The sequence below is a fragment of the Lepisosteus oculatus genome, chromosome 14 (assembly GCF_040954835.1).
Source record: "Lepisosteus oculatus isolate fLepOcu1 chromosome 14, fLepOcu1.hap2, whole genome shotgun sequence".
NCBI classification, from domain to species: domain Eukaryota; kingdom Metazoa; phylum Chordata; class Actinopteri; order Semionotiformes; family Lepisosteidae; genus Lepisosteus; species Lepisosteus oculatus.
In genome coordinates, this window is record NC_090709.1 from 7,639,460 (window position 1) to 7,657,460 (window position 18,001).

General features: G+C 40.4%; 1 protein-coding gene and 1 non-coding gene across 2 annotated transcripts; one reads left to right on the plus strand and one right to left on the minus strand.

The window, feature by feature from the left end:
- Window positions 1-1,045: 1,045 nt before the first annotated feature.
- On the minus strand, window positions 1,046-1,117 carry trnaa-cgc (transfer RNA alanine (anticodon CGC)). Its single transcript has one exon. It is a non-coding gene; the product is annotated as a tRNA-Ala (tRNA).
- Window positions 1,118-4,472: 3,355 nt separating this feature from the next.
- LOC138242791 (zinc finger protein 436-like) lies at window positions 4,473-17,738 on the plus strand. Its single transcript, XM_069198341.1, has 2 exons — window positions 4,473-5,116; window positions 14,852-17,738. Exons 1-2 carry the CDS (start codon window positions 4,540-4,542, stop codon window positions 16,384-16,386), a joined length of 2,112 nt encoding a protein of 703 aa, XP_069054442.1. The 5' UTR covers window positions 4,473-4,539; the 3' UTR covers window positions 16,387-17,738.
- Window positions 17,739-18,001: the final 263 nt, after the last annotated feature.

Sequence of the window (18,001 nt, forward strand, 5' to 3'; positions counted from 1 at the left end):
TACTTTTTGTTTTCCACCCAGAAGGCTGCTATTGCATTACCAGTTTTGGTAGCTTCTGGGCGCGATTTTCCAAAACCAAAACTAATAACAAAGTTATTTAAGATGCACCATGTCCAAAAATTGTAAATCGAGACTAGTATTACTACAGAAGAAAATATTTAACTGAAATATTAATAAGACTATGTAAGTATAAAAAGTAGAACAATTCAATTTATATAACTTATTTTTTATTCTTATTAGAAATGGGCTCACACACTGGGAGACACTAACGTTTATCTTCGTTAGAGTGTGTGAATAACAGTTTAACCCAAAATGTTTGTAATTGTGATTTTGTTAAAATGCAATAAATCGTCTATCAGCAGTAAGAAATTATTAAGAAAGTAAGAAATTGTTTTATTTCACAAACGGTAAGACGTGAAGAGAGTTTACAGTTCGTATCCTTCGCTTGGTCTTAACTTAAGCGTTCAGGATCCAAGCCCGTGTGTGGATGGTTGTGTTTCTTGAATCTCTTGTAATCATCAAAAGTCGTTGTTTAGTCCTTCAGTACTTTCTCGAGTTGTACCATGGATATTTTAAACGATTAATACTATTCATGCTCTTTTGCCTTTTCCTTCACATATGGAAAAAGTTCAAAGTGTCCTTATGGCTGTACTCCACATCTACACGAGAGCACCTGTAACAGTACAGGACACGCAGTGAGGAATTCGCGCAGCTTTCAGTTTAGTGCGGAGTCCAGAGGGAGGACTCACTCGCTGAATGATTTCTCAAGAAATCCCGGGTGAGATTTAACAGGTGATTTCTTCAACAGCCACGACAAGTGTGGAGACGTTCTCTGGATTTCCTGAATATGACGTTAAATTAGTTCAAATCATTTGGTAGTTAACAGAACTAAATGCTTTGGAGGTACATTTAAAACAGCAGAGCAACACTGTAGCACTTTGTGTGTGACTGAACTTAATTGTGTAAACCTGGCTCTCTATGAACACCGACAAAGAGTTCTCACTCAACAGAAGATTGCGATGTGAGCACAATAATTTAAAGCACGTGGAGATGCCAGGGATTGAACCCGGGACCTCATACATGCGAAGCATGCGCTCTACCACTGAGCTACATCCCCAGTGGTGGGTGCTCAGGGAGAATGCCTGCAATTTCCCACTTTCGTGTTTCCTCTACTACAGAGTAAATTCATGGGAATGAAGAAATAAGGAAGGAAAAATAATCGCATTGAAGCTTCCAGAGACTGGGCAAAAACGAATCAGTTATTTTTATATCCAGTCACACGGGCGACAGTGGTTAATTCCTCGACGGGGGAGTGCTTTTTTACCGCCTTACTCTGCTGTCTTTTAATTCTGTTTTCTTTGAAAGCTTTTTGCATCTTTTAAGTGCTCTCGGTTAAACTATGCATAGAACAACAGCAGTACTGATGATTTTCATGGACCGATGCACACTTCTTCTGTACAACTCCAGTGATAAAGCCCTGTCTGTAAATATTGTAGAAGAACGAAAAAGGGTGAAACAACGCTCCAACCACAGGAATGGTAACCAGAAGGATCGTGTTCTAATTTAATATGTCATTTTGAGATGCCTTGTCAACGCAGACAGGTGTTAGAGCTGAACAAATAATTTATAGTGGTGATTGTAAACATGGAACATGTTATTTCTATACCAGGAAGAAAGGAGCAGACTTAAGTTAAAAGAGACAAAAACGACACCTAATCACAGCTAACATTAATTAAAATGACATCACAACAAAAGAGTGAATCAAATTCGTTTTCATTGAATGTCTGTGTCTTCATCACTTTGACCGGGGTAAAGATAGCTTGAAGTTCGAAAACGATTTTGGCATGGCTGTTTTTATGAAACAATTGCTTTGTATATATAATTGCTCTGTGTATAAAGTACATTGTGAATGTTCTCACAGCCTTCAGTTTGTCTTTTTATTCCATGCACGAATATTCTTGTGTCCATATCACATATCATATAACACAGAACGCCTTCAAACCAAATGCATTTTAAAGACCACGAGTTTGAAAATTTTCACAACCCCTCCATAAACATATCAGTGAGCTAATTATCCTTTTCTGACAGTCGGGGTTTTGATTGATGCACAATTACGCACCATCTGGAACACTGGGGGACCGCTGTATACATACATACATTCACTACGCAGAAATACTGCTCAATAGAGTTTCATGCGAAAAACCAGCAGAACAGCAGTTTCCAATTACCCAGACTGTCAGCACGGGAATAAAGCTTTGTTTTATTTCTGAAACCCTTTCTTTATTTCCTGTTTTCATTCTGCAGGAAAATTCCTATTCTTTACTCAACAGCTTTTTAAAAACAGCACCCATGATGTTCAAATCATGATGTCCATGATTGTTTACACAGAAGACTGGCAGAGCTTTGGGTTGTGAATCTCTTTTTCTCATGGTTTTATTGAATGTGGCACCGTGCACTAGGATAGGGGGATGCTGTTCACAAGCCAATTTATGGCTTATTATGATTTTTTCAATACGGCACCGTTTAGACATGCAATACACTGGGATAGGGAGGTCCTCTTCATGACTCAATAGCATTTGAAGCACAACATTCACAATGCTACAACCAAGTGTTTTACACAGCAGACAGCCCCCCTCACCTCATACAACCTTGCTTTGGGTTGTGAAAGTGTTCTTTATTTTTTTATGATTTTTTGAATATAACACTACAGGTAATATACTGGAATAGGGGGGTCTTCTTAATACATGGGGTACATGCGGATAGCGCCTTAAAAGGTGGCTTCTCAAAGCTCTTTACAGAATGACAACAACAATAAATAAAAATACACAAGATAAAACACAATTACAATATATAGAGGAGACCGTGGATGGTGGTACTAAGAAAAGCAGAGGGGTGAAGAATGGAACCAGTTCAGTAAAGGCTTTTCTAAAGAAGAGGGTTTTGAGTCTGGATTTGAAGTAGTTTACAGAAGGTGACTCTGTGATATCCTTGGGGAGAGAGTTCCAGGGCTTGGGGGCATAACAGGAGAAAGCCCTGTCACCCACAGAATGTAGATGGGCTTGGGGAACAGTTAGGAGAGCAGAATTAGAAGAGAGAAGGTTGCGAGGTGGAGAGTAGGGCGATAATAGTTCAGACAGGTACTGAGGTGCCAAGCCATGCAGAGCCTTATAGGTGAGCATGAGAAATTTCATGTGCATTTTTTCCCCTCTGTAACAAGAAACATGTGCACTCTGAATTGAGTAGGTGTCAAATTTGTAAACCTGAAATTATTTTTTGTTCATATAGTCATTAAGATCCAAAAGACTTGGACAGAGATTCAACGAGCCCAGGCATAGAGACTGAGTGTCGAGCGAGCAGGAGCGGTGAGGAAGGAGACTGCGAGAGCATAGATATAGATACTTTACCCAAAGTACAGACAGTGCATCAAGACAATATACTGTACAAACAGTAGACAACGTACAAGTAAACAATGCAGACATGTAAACAGTGACTGCAGATGTGCGGAATAAATAAGAAATTAAGGTAGATGTTTCTATTAAATTAACGGTATTCGAAATGTTGCAAAAAGAAAAGTGATTTGTTTTGTAAAAAAATGAGAGATTATTTTTACTTTATACAGGAAAGGCATGTGCGTCAAGTTGATCTTTTTGGATTGCACCATTTGAAAATATAAATTGGAAGTTAGTTTGGACAACTCCTATTGGATATTGTATTACAAATAAAGTTAAAAAGATATCATTTAAAATTGTTCATAGGTTTTATCCAGTTAAATAAGTACTCTCTAAAGTACTTATTTAAGCATGAGCAGGATGATTTGTGCATTTTTTGTCGAGCTGAAAGGGAACCTTTGGTACATTTAGTTGTAAGGTGTGTGTTTGTGAAGTTGTTTTGGACGGACTTGCAGAATTTTGTTTGTAGGCATTTAAAGGTGTTTTTTTTAGGTTTAAGGACTTTGATATTGTACTGTGTAAGATAACTTTTTTAAAAAAGCATTTATTTATAGCAAATTTATTAGTCATTCTTAGTAAATTTTACATTCATAAAATCAAAATGGTCCAGTAATACTCCCCTTTTTAGTACTTTTCAGATGGAGTTGAAATATTATTTAAATTCTATAAAAATGAAAAAAAATGCTAAAGCAAGGAAAACATTTGATATATGTAAAAAATATAATTTACTTACTTTACCTCTGGCAGTTATTTTTTTTTCTGTTCGTGTTTTTATTTCTTTTATCCATTTCTGCTCCTGTAGTTGTATTTGTTAATTATTTACACATTTAATAAAAATAATAAAAAAATGTCGGCCGTATACGTTACACTATAATATAACGCAAACATCTATTCTGGACTATTTTTTTTCAGATTATTATTATTCGACTAATATTTTTGTGGTTCATAGCAACGGTCACTAAGGAAGTTCATCTGATAACCCGGAAGTCCTCTGTTTGACCACGTTTCGCTTTCTGTGTTCAAACCCACGTGTTTATAGCCACTGCAGCTGCAGGAATTTTTTTTGTTTTTCAGATCAACTCTGAAAAAAATGGAGAATTTGTTGCTTAATCTGGAAACTGAGGCGCACTCTTTCATGGAGATTGTGCTTAAATCGATCGTGCACGAAGTTTCGGAAGTTTTCCGAAACGGGACAGATGATTCCGAGAAGTCGATTGAAGAAAAACTCCGCCGGATCTCCCAGGTTCTGGCGAGACGAGTCTTGATTAAAATCATGTCTGTCGACAATGTTTTCGGGGCCGAAATCGCGCAAATGAAGCAGGAAAACGAGCTTCACTGTTTCATGGGGGTTTTGCTCAAATCGTTCGTGTCTGAAGTTTCAGAAGTTTTCCGAAACACGATGTCTGACTCCCAAGTCTCGTTTCAAGACAAACTCCGCAGCGTCTCCCAGATCTTGGTGAGTCGGGCCGTGATTAATATCACACAGTTTGTGGAGGACAGTTTCGGGACAGAAATAACGCGAATGAAGGAAAACGAGACCTTTAAAGTGCGATTGCAGCTGTGGGAGAAGGAGTCGGGACCAGGAGATCAGGGAGGGACAGATCATGTTGGACTCATGCCTCCCTGTGAAATCACTGCAGAAACAAATGAAGAAACGGAGCCGTCGGGTAAGTGCAGTGACTTTTAATGAGTAACGTTTGTGTTTAAAAACGGTGTTTTTAACTTCCTCACTGTTGGAGAGATGCAGAGCGAAGTAGGAAAGGTTTGTGATGTTGCCGAGGGATTCTTTTCTGCGAACTAAACTAGTTGTGGTCTGGTTATATTCTCATTAATGTTATTGCTGTTCTTTAAATGTGGACAGAAATATGTCGTCAATTGATACACTTTCTCCATGTGAAAGCCAATTTAGGAGACTTTGGAGTCCTGGAAATATGTTTGTGGGCAGATTATTTATCGACGTGGCGGTAACTATCCCTCTGTGCAGTGTTAATGTACTGCATTGTACAGCAGTGTCCAGTCAGCCAGTGTGTCTGTATGAACCCCTCTCTCTCAGTGCAGTGTTAATGTAGTGGAGTGTCCAGTCAGTGTGTCTGTATTAACCCCTCTCTCTCAGTGCAGTGTTCATGTACTGAAGTGTCCAGTCAGTGTGTCTGTATTAACCCTTCTCTCTCAGTGCAGTGTTCATGTACTGTAGTGTCCAGTCAGTGTGTCTGTATGAACCCCTCTCTCTCTCAGTGCATTGTTAATGTACTAGAGTGTCCAGTCAGTCAGTGTGTCTGTATTAACCCCTCTCTCTCAGTGCAGTGTTAATGTGCTGTAGTGTCCAGTCAGTGTGTCTGTATTAACCCCCCTCCAGTGCAGTGTTAAATACTGGCAATTTAGACAGAACAAAAGTTTTCGCGAAATTACATCCCCGACTGTCCTCCGCTGCCCTTTTCAATCTTCTAGAGAGCACAAAAGAGTCTTACGAAAATTATTACAACTTTGTTTGGTCAGCTTCTCCTCCTAGACCCTGTTAATTGCTACGATGAGTTGCTTTGTGCTCTGTTTTGCCGTCTTCTGAATATAGTCTGAGGAATACCCAACGAAGAAGTGATGTAGCTGGTGTAGTAAAGCAGGCTTAATTATTATAGAACCACTAATGTCAAGACAGCGCTTGCTTTCCCCCCACAATTGGAAAGTAAAATATTATTTTTTACGGTTTTAAAACTTGTATATTTTATGTAAAACAAAATTACATAAAGTAGTTCAGGTGGGTAGCTGCGTCAGCATGTGTAGGCTGCAAAGGAACAAGTAATAGGTTTATTCCATGCTGAAAAAAAGAAGAAAGAGAACACAACGTTTCGGCCGTGGAACCTGAAGAAGGCTCCACGGCCGAAACGTTGTGTTCTCTTTCTTCTTTTTTTCAGCATGGAATAAACCTATTACTTGTTCCTTTGCAAAATTACATAAATTCGACTACCTTCGGTTCGGGAACAAGTAAAGGTTTATTCCCTGCCGGAAAGCGAAGATACAACATTTCAGCTGTGGAAGAAGGTTTTGACGCCCGAAGAAGGCTCCACAGCTGAAATGTTGTTTTTTTTCTTCTCTTTTCAGCACAGGAATATACCTCTACTTGTTCCTTTGCAGCCTACGCATACTGATGCAGCTCCCTACATGAACTACTTTAGGTATTCATGCTGTATGTATTATTTACATCTGTAGATTATGTATTACTTTCAGATTCATCCTGTTTGTGTTCTAGGTACAATTTTTTGACGTACAGATTTGATTTCGCCACCCCATTTTGGTGAATATAATATTGGTTAACCTGCAGTATATTTTGTAGATGGAATATTTAATAGTAGACATATTCAATAGTCCAAAGCTTTGAGGTTCAGCCTAGTTTGCATTGAAAGAAAGCGAATGAATGATTTTCCTCCTACTGTCATTTGTGTACTGGGATAGTCGAGTTGAAATGTCTTAAGTAACACAAAGCCGCGGATAAACAGGGCGGTATCACCAAGTTTTCCCTTCTTTACTTTGCCTGTTTGGAGTCGAGTCTGCTCAACACGAATGAACACAACGAACACAATGAACACAACGCGTCACTCCCTTTTGGTTCAGGGATAGACGCGGTGAGATTCAAGTTCATCAGCCTGCGAATGGAGAAAGGATAAAAAACATATTTAAGAAATTCTGTCCACATGCACTCAATCACTGCATTGATTCATCCTCACTACCAGATAGGGCTTAAGAGCTCATGCATTTAAAGTGAATATTTAACAGGTTGTGATATGTACAGTGGTGTGAAAAAGTGTTTGCCCCCTTCCTGATTTCTTATTTTTTTGCATGTTTGTCACACTGAAATGTTTCAGATCATCAAACAATTTGAAATATTAGACAAAGATAGCACAAGTAAACACAAAATGCAGTTTTTAAATGAAGGTTTTTATTATTAAGGGGAAAAAAATCCAAACCTACATGGCCCTGTGTGAAAAAGTGATTGCATTATACATTTGTATAAAAAATTTCAGATTAAAACAAAGATTTTGCATATTCTTTGTTGTATGTATATATAGTTCAGCCACAGAACCAGGAGAATATGTCTCCTTCTTATAATAATTATTGTGGTTTTGATTTTGTTACTGAGAGATCTTGCTACATAGTATATATATAAAACTATTTTCTGTTGCAATTCAAGGTTCTGGATCATACAAAAAATACTTTTCCTTGCTGAAAGTCTAACACACAAGAGAGAATGGTGATATACATAGAAAAATAGGTACCAGATGATAATTTGTAGCAGCTTCTTGAATATTTATCTCGCAAGAGACCCTTTTTTGTGGAAACTATCAGGTTTTGATTTACTATCATGTGAACTCTTGCTCTTAAGATGGTAAGAGATTGCATCTGGTATTGCATGTAATTAAATGGTAATTATTTTATTTGCTCTGTTTCCTTTATTGGGAAAATAAAGTATATGCTCAGTAGAGGGGCAAAGTTTTGAGTAGTGTCGTGGGAATTTTCTCTAAACACTTAAACAAACAAGCAGATGGAGATTCTTCATTCGAATAGTAAGCTCAGTGAATTTGCCCCCCCTACAGACAGCACAAACAGTGAAACTCACCTCATTTGTTAGTGCTGGGATTGTGCTGGTTTGTGCCGTTGAAAGTAGCGTTTTTGCTGCTTTCGTTCCCGAGATATAGCGGCTTGTTTTTCCGTTGATCACGTGACCATGCATGGTGACTTTGACCTCCAGTAACCCCGTCTGCCGAGTTCAAGCGCTCTGTTACCGGCGCAAGAGTAACAATTCTGCAACTCTGTTCATCTGTTTGCCCAGGTAGGGGGCGGCGGTGGATTTTGCATTTAATATCATTATCTTCTATGTGTTTGTGTGAAAAGGAAAATTACATTTGTCTCCAATATCATACCCGTATCAGAAGAGTTTCAAGTGTAGCCTTAAAAAGCGAACATTAGCAAACAATTGTATGTTCTTACAAAGAGGCTTTAATGAACAAGTCTTAATACCTCATAGCATTGTCATTTTTAAAAATCTGAAGCAGTAATCAGTTTCGTATTGTCTCCTTCTTAAGTAAACATAGGCATCAAGGGATATGTGAAGATTTTTATCTGTGTTTCTGGTCAGACCTTGGTATAGAATACAGCGTGAGGGCACACCTTGACCACTGAAGACACAGATTTGATTGTCTTTGTTAGATCATCAAATTTATCCCAGATGAAGTCATGTCTTTTGCAGTATGCAATGTAACGACCCAGGACATGGTTGTCATGGCAGGTTGGCAGAACGCAGTGACACCTCTTAATTTGAAGGTCTTCCCATTTAATTCCAGGTTATGTGGAAAATCTGAAAGTTGACTCTCAAAGATATTTTGAGACTGGACAGTGTTTTCTTCATGACTCAGCCAATCTCCCATGTCACCAATTTGAGAGAGACATTTGGATTGGCTTAATTTAATTTGTTTCTGTACAGCCTCCTATAGCCCTGTTACTCCTCTTGCTCTCAGCGTATTCAAATCTACAGAATCAAATGGGATATTGCGTGACTCCACAATGGAGGGGACCACTTGGCGATGAGCGCCGACTCAGTGCTACCACACTAGGCACTGTTAAGAACACTTTTGCTATGATTTCTGAAATGTTACATTCAGCCCTCACTTGTTGTAGCCCTGACTATTTTCGTTGCACCAAAAATGTCCCTCAAAATTTTAGCTCTTAGAACATAAACATCTTTGTGCACACCTTTCTGTGCCAAATGTTTCACCAGTTGTAGATGCTATCTACAGCCTGATTAACATAGCTGCTAGAAGTCCTGCTGTCACAATAGGCACTGCATAGGCACTGACATCAAAGGCACAAGTGTTCAGTACACTCACAGTGTCTCCACTCACCTTTACTGGGGGCAGGTCTCTGCTGCTTCAGTTCCTCATCAGAGCCACTACATCTTTTTTCACAGGAACAGAATAATCTATGTGTAACCACTCAGAATGAGGCACAAGATAAAAAGATGGTTTCCGTTTTTTAGGTGGTGCAGCAAGCCCTCTCCAATTTTCCAGGCAACTCAGATTTGATGGATACACCAGTTCTTTGTCCTTTTTGAGCTCTGTCTGTTTTTCAGAACTCATAACAAGTGTTCTGCTCTGCTGTTCTAGAGAGCTGGATGTCTCTGCCTCACAGGTGGTAGCACTGATAACGGCCCTCTCACACTGCTGGGAAACACCATGAGCACCCGTTGATATTCTCATACCTCCTATGTGTGCTAGGTGCTTCATAAGGAACCTGTCAACTCGCATTGGCAGTGTCATGCTTCAGCACTGATTGTATTAGGTTTTTGAAATCCGCTTCCTCATTGGCTGAGCTTCCAGTGATGTTCACACTTTTGAAAAGTGGAACCATTAAGCCAGTCCAGAGTGGGAGATAGCAAGCAAGCCTGGTGAGATGAGGAACAATCTCCGGTAGGAAATGCAGGTTATGTCAATCACCACTGTCCACAGCAAGCAACCTGCATTCTTCACAGATTTCTGTTACCCAGTCTTCCAATGCTGTCGGGCATGCATCAAGGGTACAGCTTGGCTCTTGGTCCCCGGCTACACCTATTTCTTCTAGAACTTCATCAGAAGAAAAAGCATTGTATCCTTCTGCTATTTTTTTGTTCTAAGTGTGATTTAATAGTTTGCAGTTACGCTGTTGTAACTCTGTTGTAACTCTGCATGTATACATTGATTCTTTGTTACCTTTGCAGCCCTTCAGCACTTGGGTATATTCTTTTGTCAGGTTTTGTCTGGCAGCACAGCCTGAATGTTAGTACTGTTAAGTTCCTACCCTCCTAACAGTGCCTGTAGGTGATAAATCCTGGAATGAAGGGCAAATATGTAGAATGAGTACTATGGTGCAACAACATACATTGTTTAAAATACAAAAAAACAAATCCTGTCCTCACAGCGACTTTCGTAACCAAACAATGTGTAAAATGTTTAACAATGTCAGAATAACAATGAACAATGCAGAGCTTTAATCCAGTACATTTCTTTGGTCTCTTAAGTGTGGTAACAGTGTAACACACCAAATGATGCAATTTTATACCAACTCTGTACTTCCTTAATATACTTTGTTGTGTGAGGGTATAACTTAATAAAGCTCACAAAACTCGTTTTATACTGTTCTATGCTCTGTGAAGGCAGACCTTAATCTATTGTCAAATGGTTAACTCTACTACATTTACTACAATAGTGGAATCACCAGTTTCGTGCCTGCTGCTTCTGGGACATGAAACAATCAATGTAAACTGTGCAAACATTCCCAAAGATGCTCAGAACTTCTGAGGCAGGTACTTCAATGTATATTAGAAACCCATCTCCCCCTCTACAGGTAATGGAACAATAGAAAGGCAACAGCTCCTTAATTAGCTATTGCATGCAGTCTGTCTGATATATACTTTCATACACAATTAAGAATTAACAATCAAAAATTACAAATATGTAGTGCAATACATGGAATTGAAAAGCTCAAGGTTTAAAAAAAATCAAACAATTGAGTAGTTAAAATCCCCAGAAAGAAATAAGGATGAATGCAAAACACTGCATATTGCTTAGAACTGAAATCTCAAACAACAAATCGTGGTGAGCTTTACACTACTCTTTTGTTAGCTCCGTGACGTCACCCTTTAATCTTAGTGTTCATGTGATGGCTGAATCCCTAGCTAGACCCATGGCCTGGGTATTATGGGAAATGTTTAATGCAAAGTATAGAGATGTCTGATTAACACTCAAAAATGTAACAAAAAATGAATTTCACCAAACCTGGATTCAACTGTTCTTCTTCCAAATTTTCACGTGATTAATAATATCCTTTCAGTTATATAGTGCTTCTCTGGAAACCCCAGTGAAAGTGCCCTACAGGTAATGGGGACTTCCCTCCACTGTGTAAATGAAAATATAACTAAGTTTTTTACATTGTTATGGATAACAGTGCACATCAAAAAGTTTCTGTATATGTAGATAGAAATTGATAAATTAATATTTTTAAGACCCACCTACTCACTTTAACTGCAATACCAAGGCCATCACCACTTCTTTTGTTTATAATATGTTTTTAAAGCATTGCATTCACCACTTAATCATTTCAGCTTTCACATCCGCAATTTGTAACATGTCAGAGATTTTTGGGGTTCAATTCTTCTTGTAACACATACAGAAACAAAACATTATAATTTAAATTCAGAAGTGTGACAAGTCATTTCAAGTTTCACTTGCATGTGTAGAAATATCATGATAACAACAAATAAAGCTTACTAATTTTTGTGGTATTCCCCATGATATAAAACAAAATAAGTTTCTCAAATATCTTTACTTTAAAATAAATTTGTGGGGACGTCAATGTAGCATCATAATTACAGTATAGCATTTCTAGTTTGTAAAGAAACTTACGATTTGAAAGAAGAGGTCTTTGCCAGAGATGCAGATAATAAATCAAACATGAACTGCAAAGGCAGGGGTCAGCTGATCAAGAGATCACAATTGAAAGATCTGGTGGTCGTGAACTTGTGGTTTTTGTATGGTGCCGACGGCACAGAGTGACGTCACGGCCAGAAAAAGAAGGCACTATATTAAAATGTAAAACATCTACACCCACCCTACCAGACAGAGTCGGAAAACAAATTGCATCCATTGTTTTCATCACCTCCGGTAATTTAAGTACTGAGTGTGTTGGTACCTGTAAGCGTCCTTGTAGACAGTCATATCTGTGTATTCAGAGCTCAAGGTGTGCCCTCATGCTGTTTTCTACACCAAGGACTGACCAGAAATACGGATAAAAGGACTGAGCTAATCGTTTCATGTTTGCGTATAAGACCCTTGTTAATACAAACACGTGGATAATGCCAGTTTTTCAAAGAACCTAGATATATGTTCACTTCTGTTCTATGAAAATAAAAATATTTTCCAATATTGCCACGGTGTTCATGTGTGAGATGATAGACTCTTGTTTCTCGGATGTGTTATGAACTTGTGTAAACTTTGTACATAGTGCCCCTTAAAAATAAAAGTCCTGAAGTCCTGGTTCCTTTTCACGTTGGCGAATGTGCTTTGCATAAAAAAGAGCAACAGTGGTTCAGAAAGTTGCAAATTCAAGTCTTTTTAAATACGTGGCTCGACAGACAGGTCGAATGTTCACACGTCCCTTGATGCCTGTTTATTTAAGAAGGAGACAATGTAAAACTGATTACTTCTTATGATTTTTAAAAAAGGTCACCGCTATGAGGTATTAAGACTTGTTCGTTAAAGCCTCTTTGTAAGAATATACAATTTTGCTAATGTTCGCTTTTTAAGGCTACACCCGCAACTCTTCTGATACGGGTATGATATTGGAGACAAATTTAATTTTCCTGTTCACACAAACGCATAGAAGATAATGATATTAAATGCAAAATCCACCACCGTACCCTCACCTGGGCAAACAGAGGAACAGAGTTGCAGAATTGTTACTCTTGTGCTGGTAACAGAGTGCTTGAACTCGGCAGACGGTGTTACTGGAGGTCCAAGTCACCGTGCATGGTCATGTGATCACCGGAAAAACAAGGCACTATATCTCGGGAACGAAAGTAGCACAAACGCTACTTTCAACGGCACAAACACAGCACTAACAATTGAGACCGGTCCGGTTCCCCTACAACGTTGTAGGGGGGCTGAGTGACGTCACCCCCTGAAAAAGAAGATGTTATATCTAAGGAACAAAAGTAGCTGGGAAGTTACTTTCAACGGCACAAACCGGCACAAATGCAGCACTAACGAATGAGACCAGTCTGGTTCCGCTATGATCTTGTAGGGGGGCTGAGTGATGTCACGACCCCGAAAAAACAAGGCTCTATACCTCGGAATTGAAAGCAGCACAAATGCTACTTTTAACGCAAACGTTACACTAACGAATGAGGTGAGTTTAATCATTTGTGCTGTCTGTAGAGGGGCCAACTTCACGGAGCCAATTAACCCCACTCTCTCAGTGCAGTGATAATGTACTGTAGCGTTTAGTCAGTGTGTCTGTATGAACCCACCTATCTCAGTGCAATGTTAATGTACTGGAATGTCCAGTCAGTGTGTCTGTATGAATCCCTCGCTCTCAGTGTAGTGTAAATGTACTGTAGTGTGCAGTCAGTGTGTCTGTATTGTGTAAATGTAATGTATTATTATTTCTGTAGTCTTACTTTTTACATGGTAGTTAGGTTTCTGACAAAGCTTGTATATCTAAAATTACGTATTATCAGAAACCCCCTTAAACCCTCTTATTCCTCTATGCTTAAACAACCCAAATTGATTGCGAGTGTACAAGACGTGTGTTTGTGTAGCGTAGAGCTTACAGCTTTAGCTTGAAGCTTTTAAGATCACATGGCCTCAGCTATCATTACTATGCTATTGTTACTCGTATATACATCCATACCAGACCCAACGCAGATGTGGCTGTCTCTATTCTAATTGCATCTCTGACATAAGAACTTGGATGACTCCTTCATCTTAACTGTGACAAGACTGAAGCCATTCTTATTGGCACCACCCATCAACTTTGTAAAATCAGTGTGAAACCCTATCTGTAGATGGTCTTGTACTTGAGCTTCAGTCTAAATTGAAAAACTTGGGGATGATATTTGACGTTCGACCCACATGTGCAGCGTGTTGTCAAAACATCTTTCATTCCCCTCAGAAATATTGCTCGACTACGCCCTGTGTTATCACTAACTGTGGCTGAAAAGTGTTGTCTAATCTTGAATCGACTAATGTAATGCTCTACTCTCTGGGGTTTCTAAATCCACATTGAACAAACTCCAGTATGTCCAAAATTCAGCAGCCAGAACCCTGACCACGTGTAGTACAAATGATCACATTACTCCTATCCTGGAGTCCTAGCACTGGCTTCCTGTCAAGTTTCATATCCACTTAAAAATACTCCTGCTCACCTATAAGACTCTGCAAGACTTGGCTTGGCACCTCCATACTGGTCTGATATCACCCTACTCCCTACCTTGCAATCTTCGCTCTTCTAATTGTGTTCAACTATTTGTTCCCCAGTCTGTCTTCACTCTATGGGTGACATGGCCTTCTCCTGTTTAGCCCCAAGCTCTGGAACTCTCTCCCCAAGGATATCAGAGAGTCACCTTCTCTAAACTCCAAATCCAGACTCAAAAACTTTTTCTTCAGAAGAGCCTTTATTTAACTGTTCTGTACCCCTCTGTTCCTACTGTACTTAGTACCACTGTCTACTGTCTCCTCTTACTGTATTCTCATCATGCTAATTTTCTGTATTTTTTGTATTTGGCATTCTGTAAAATGCTTCGAGAAGCCACCTCTAAAGGTATAAAACTATAAAATAGTTTATTCTTATAAAGGTCGTGTCTTTTTGTTCTGTCTTTACAGGCTCAGAGGCCAGTGTTCTCTCCGACGCTGGGGAAAGGGCTCTCCTTGAACAGCACCACAGTGAAGAGGAGTGGGGCTCCAGTCTGATGCAGGAGACAGAGCTCACTGCCGCAGCAGGGAAAGAGGCACTTAGTGAGCAGCACACAGACAGCAGACAGAGTGTCAAGGATCTGGACTCTGTGCCCATGATGAAGACGGAGCCTGAGAGTGAGACACCTGGGTTCTTAGTATGTGATGATTTTACAGAGAAGATGAATAATCTGGACACAATCAATATTACACAAAGTTGTAATGAACTGGGCTGTGTCTCTGTACAAGAGCACAGTGAAGAACTGGATGTTTTAAATCTAACAGAGCAGGATATGGATCCCAAGTTGATTGACCCTGCAGAGCAGCAGACTGATGTACCTGGTGAAGAGAACAGTGTTGAGATACAGCACCGAGAGGAGAGTCAGTACAGGGAGGAGCAACAGCAGCTCCTACAGGGCTTGATAATAATTAGGCCTTGTTCTGTTCAAGTGGAGAGACTGTCGCTGCAGAGTCTAAAACAATCATATGATCCCTTAGTATCTGATGACTTTACACACAGGTTTAATAATCTGGTTACTGAGAAAAGTGTTGAAAGTTTTAATGAACTGGAGAGTATGTCTGTTCTTGGGCAAAGAGAGGAACAGCTGAATGAACTGGGTGGTTTTAATCTCAGAGAGCTGGGGATGGAGTCCCAGATGATTCACACTGCTGAGCAGCACACTGAAGGACACGATGGAAAAAACAAATCTCAGTTTCAGCACACAGAGCAAGACCATTCCATGGAGCACTTGCAGAATAAGAGACCCCAGCATGATCACAGGATGAGGAAGAATCGCTCAAGGCCTTGCTCAGATGGAGTGGACAAACTGCCATTACGGCACAGGGAGAAGCACCGTTTCTGTCAGTCTAGCATTTCAAAATCCTATCAGCACCTTCACACAGGAGAGAGACCTTTCAGCTGTAGTCAGTGTGGGAAGAGTTTTATTCTATCACATGACTTAAAAACGCACCAGCGCATTCACACAGGAGAGAGACTGTTCAGTTGCAGTCAGTGTGGGAAGAGTTTTAGTCGGAAAAACTACTTACAAACACACCAGCGCATTCACACAGGAGAGAGACCGTTCAGCTGCAGTCAGTGTGGGAAGAGTTTTAGTCAGTCAAGTAACTTAATAACCCACCAGCGCATTCACACAGGAGAGAGACCGTTCAGCTGCAGTCAGTGTGGGAAGAGTTTTAGTCGGTCAAGTGACTTAAAAACCCACCAGCGCATTCACACAGGAGAGAGACCTTTCAGTTGCAGTCAGTGTGGGAAGAGTTTTAGTAAGTCAAGTCACTTAAAAAGGCACCAGCACATTCACACAGGAGAGAGACCATTCAGCTGCAGTCAGTGTGGGAAGAGTTTTAGTCGGAAAAACCCCTTACAGTCACACCAGTGCAGTCACACAGGAGAGAGACCGTTCAGCTGCAGTCAGTGTGGGAAGAGTTTAGTCGGTCAAGTAACTTAGTAACCCACCAGCGCATTCACACAGGAGACAGACCGTTCAGCTGCACTCTGGGAAGAGTTTTAGTCAAATAAGCCACTTACAATCACACCAGCGCATTCACATAGGAGAGAGACCATTGTAGCGGCAAGGTTTATTAAAATACAGGAATTAAGTTTGCTGCTCCCTTGCCAGTCTCTCTCTCCCCCATCTCAAGTGGTGCTTGATACAGAGAGGCCATTCCATTTGGTTCACATTTAAGGTGTTTTTCTAGCTGATAGTGTTCTGACAAGGAACGACTCCCAAAGCTGAGACACATCAGCCACCCTAATGAATGGTCATCTCTGGTGCCTCACTGTCTGGGAGATTCCAAGGGAGAGTCTCATCCCAAGTGGTTTACAACCCCAAGGTCAGAGTTCATGGTTACTCATCCTCACACGAGGCACCAATAACTGTAGGGGTTTGTGCATTTCCTGGGACAATTGTTAATTGTTGCAGTAAGTCACAAAATGATTCTCGAATGCCCAACGAACTTTCAACCAATGAGCGACCGTAGTTCCTCCAGGTAAAACTCCAGCTCCTCCTGGACATCCTCAGACTCAGCTCAGACAGTCACGTAACGGCCAATGTGTCCGAGTGCCAGGACTTTTCCTTGTTCTAAGAGTCAAGAACAGAGGTTGCTGGCGTGTAACCAAAGTATCCACCCGAGGTTAGCCCAGCAGCAAGCCTCGTGAACCCACCGCGAACGCTCACCTGATCAACGAGTGAACTATGGTTGGAACTGTGGACAGCTGAATATCAGTATTCAGGACTCGCGCTACATCGGGAACGAACCGGTCTTCTTCCTGTCTAAAGATTGTGACTTTTCTGTGTGCAAACTCTGCTAGTTTCAGCCAACACTAACTAGCCGGTCTTCAGAGAGCATCGGCAGCGCACCGCAGCAGAAATCTCTCCCTCCTTCTCCTTCTCTCACGTCGAACCAGCACTGCCTGGCACCGGGCCAGAGAGCGCCGATTGGACACGGCAACAGCCTGCCACTGCTTCTTTGCGTCCACGGGAGATCTGAATCCCTACAGAGCGGGCGAGTATTCAACATTCTGCATTACAGCTCGAGAATTCAATTGTTACCTCAACCTGAGTTGATATCAATTTAATTCCTATGAGTCATGTACTTGCTTTTGAGTATCTAATGTACAAGTTGTGACAAAGTTCATTTACAAAATAGTCTAAATGAATGATATATGGAATGTATGTCCCTCTTGGTTTGTAACTCTTCGTGATTGAATGTAGACCTTTTGTATTCTGCTAACCCTCACTATAAGATCTGTTATGTTTAAATGCACATTTTATTCATTAATAAATGTATTAGTATCCGAGTGTGTGTGTTGCTGTTATCCCGCAAGGTCGGTTTTCTAATAGCCATCAAAGAATCATTTTCTGACTTAATGCTACAATTAATAATTGTCCCTGTAAATGCACAAACCCCTACATTTACTGGAGCCTCGTGAGAGGATGCCTATAAACTCCTCCAGTCAGGACAAGAGGTTCTGTCCTGTACACGGAGAGGGGTGGGACGGGGGAACAAGCTGATACTCTGGCTTCTCTCCAGACACAGCTGGATGAACTCCTCCAGTTGGGA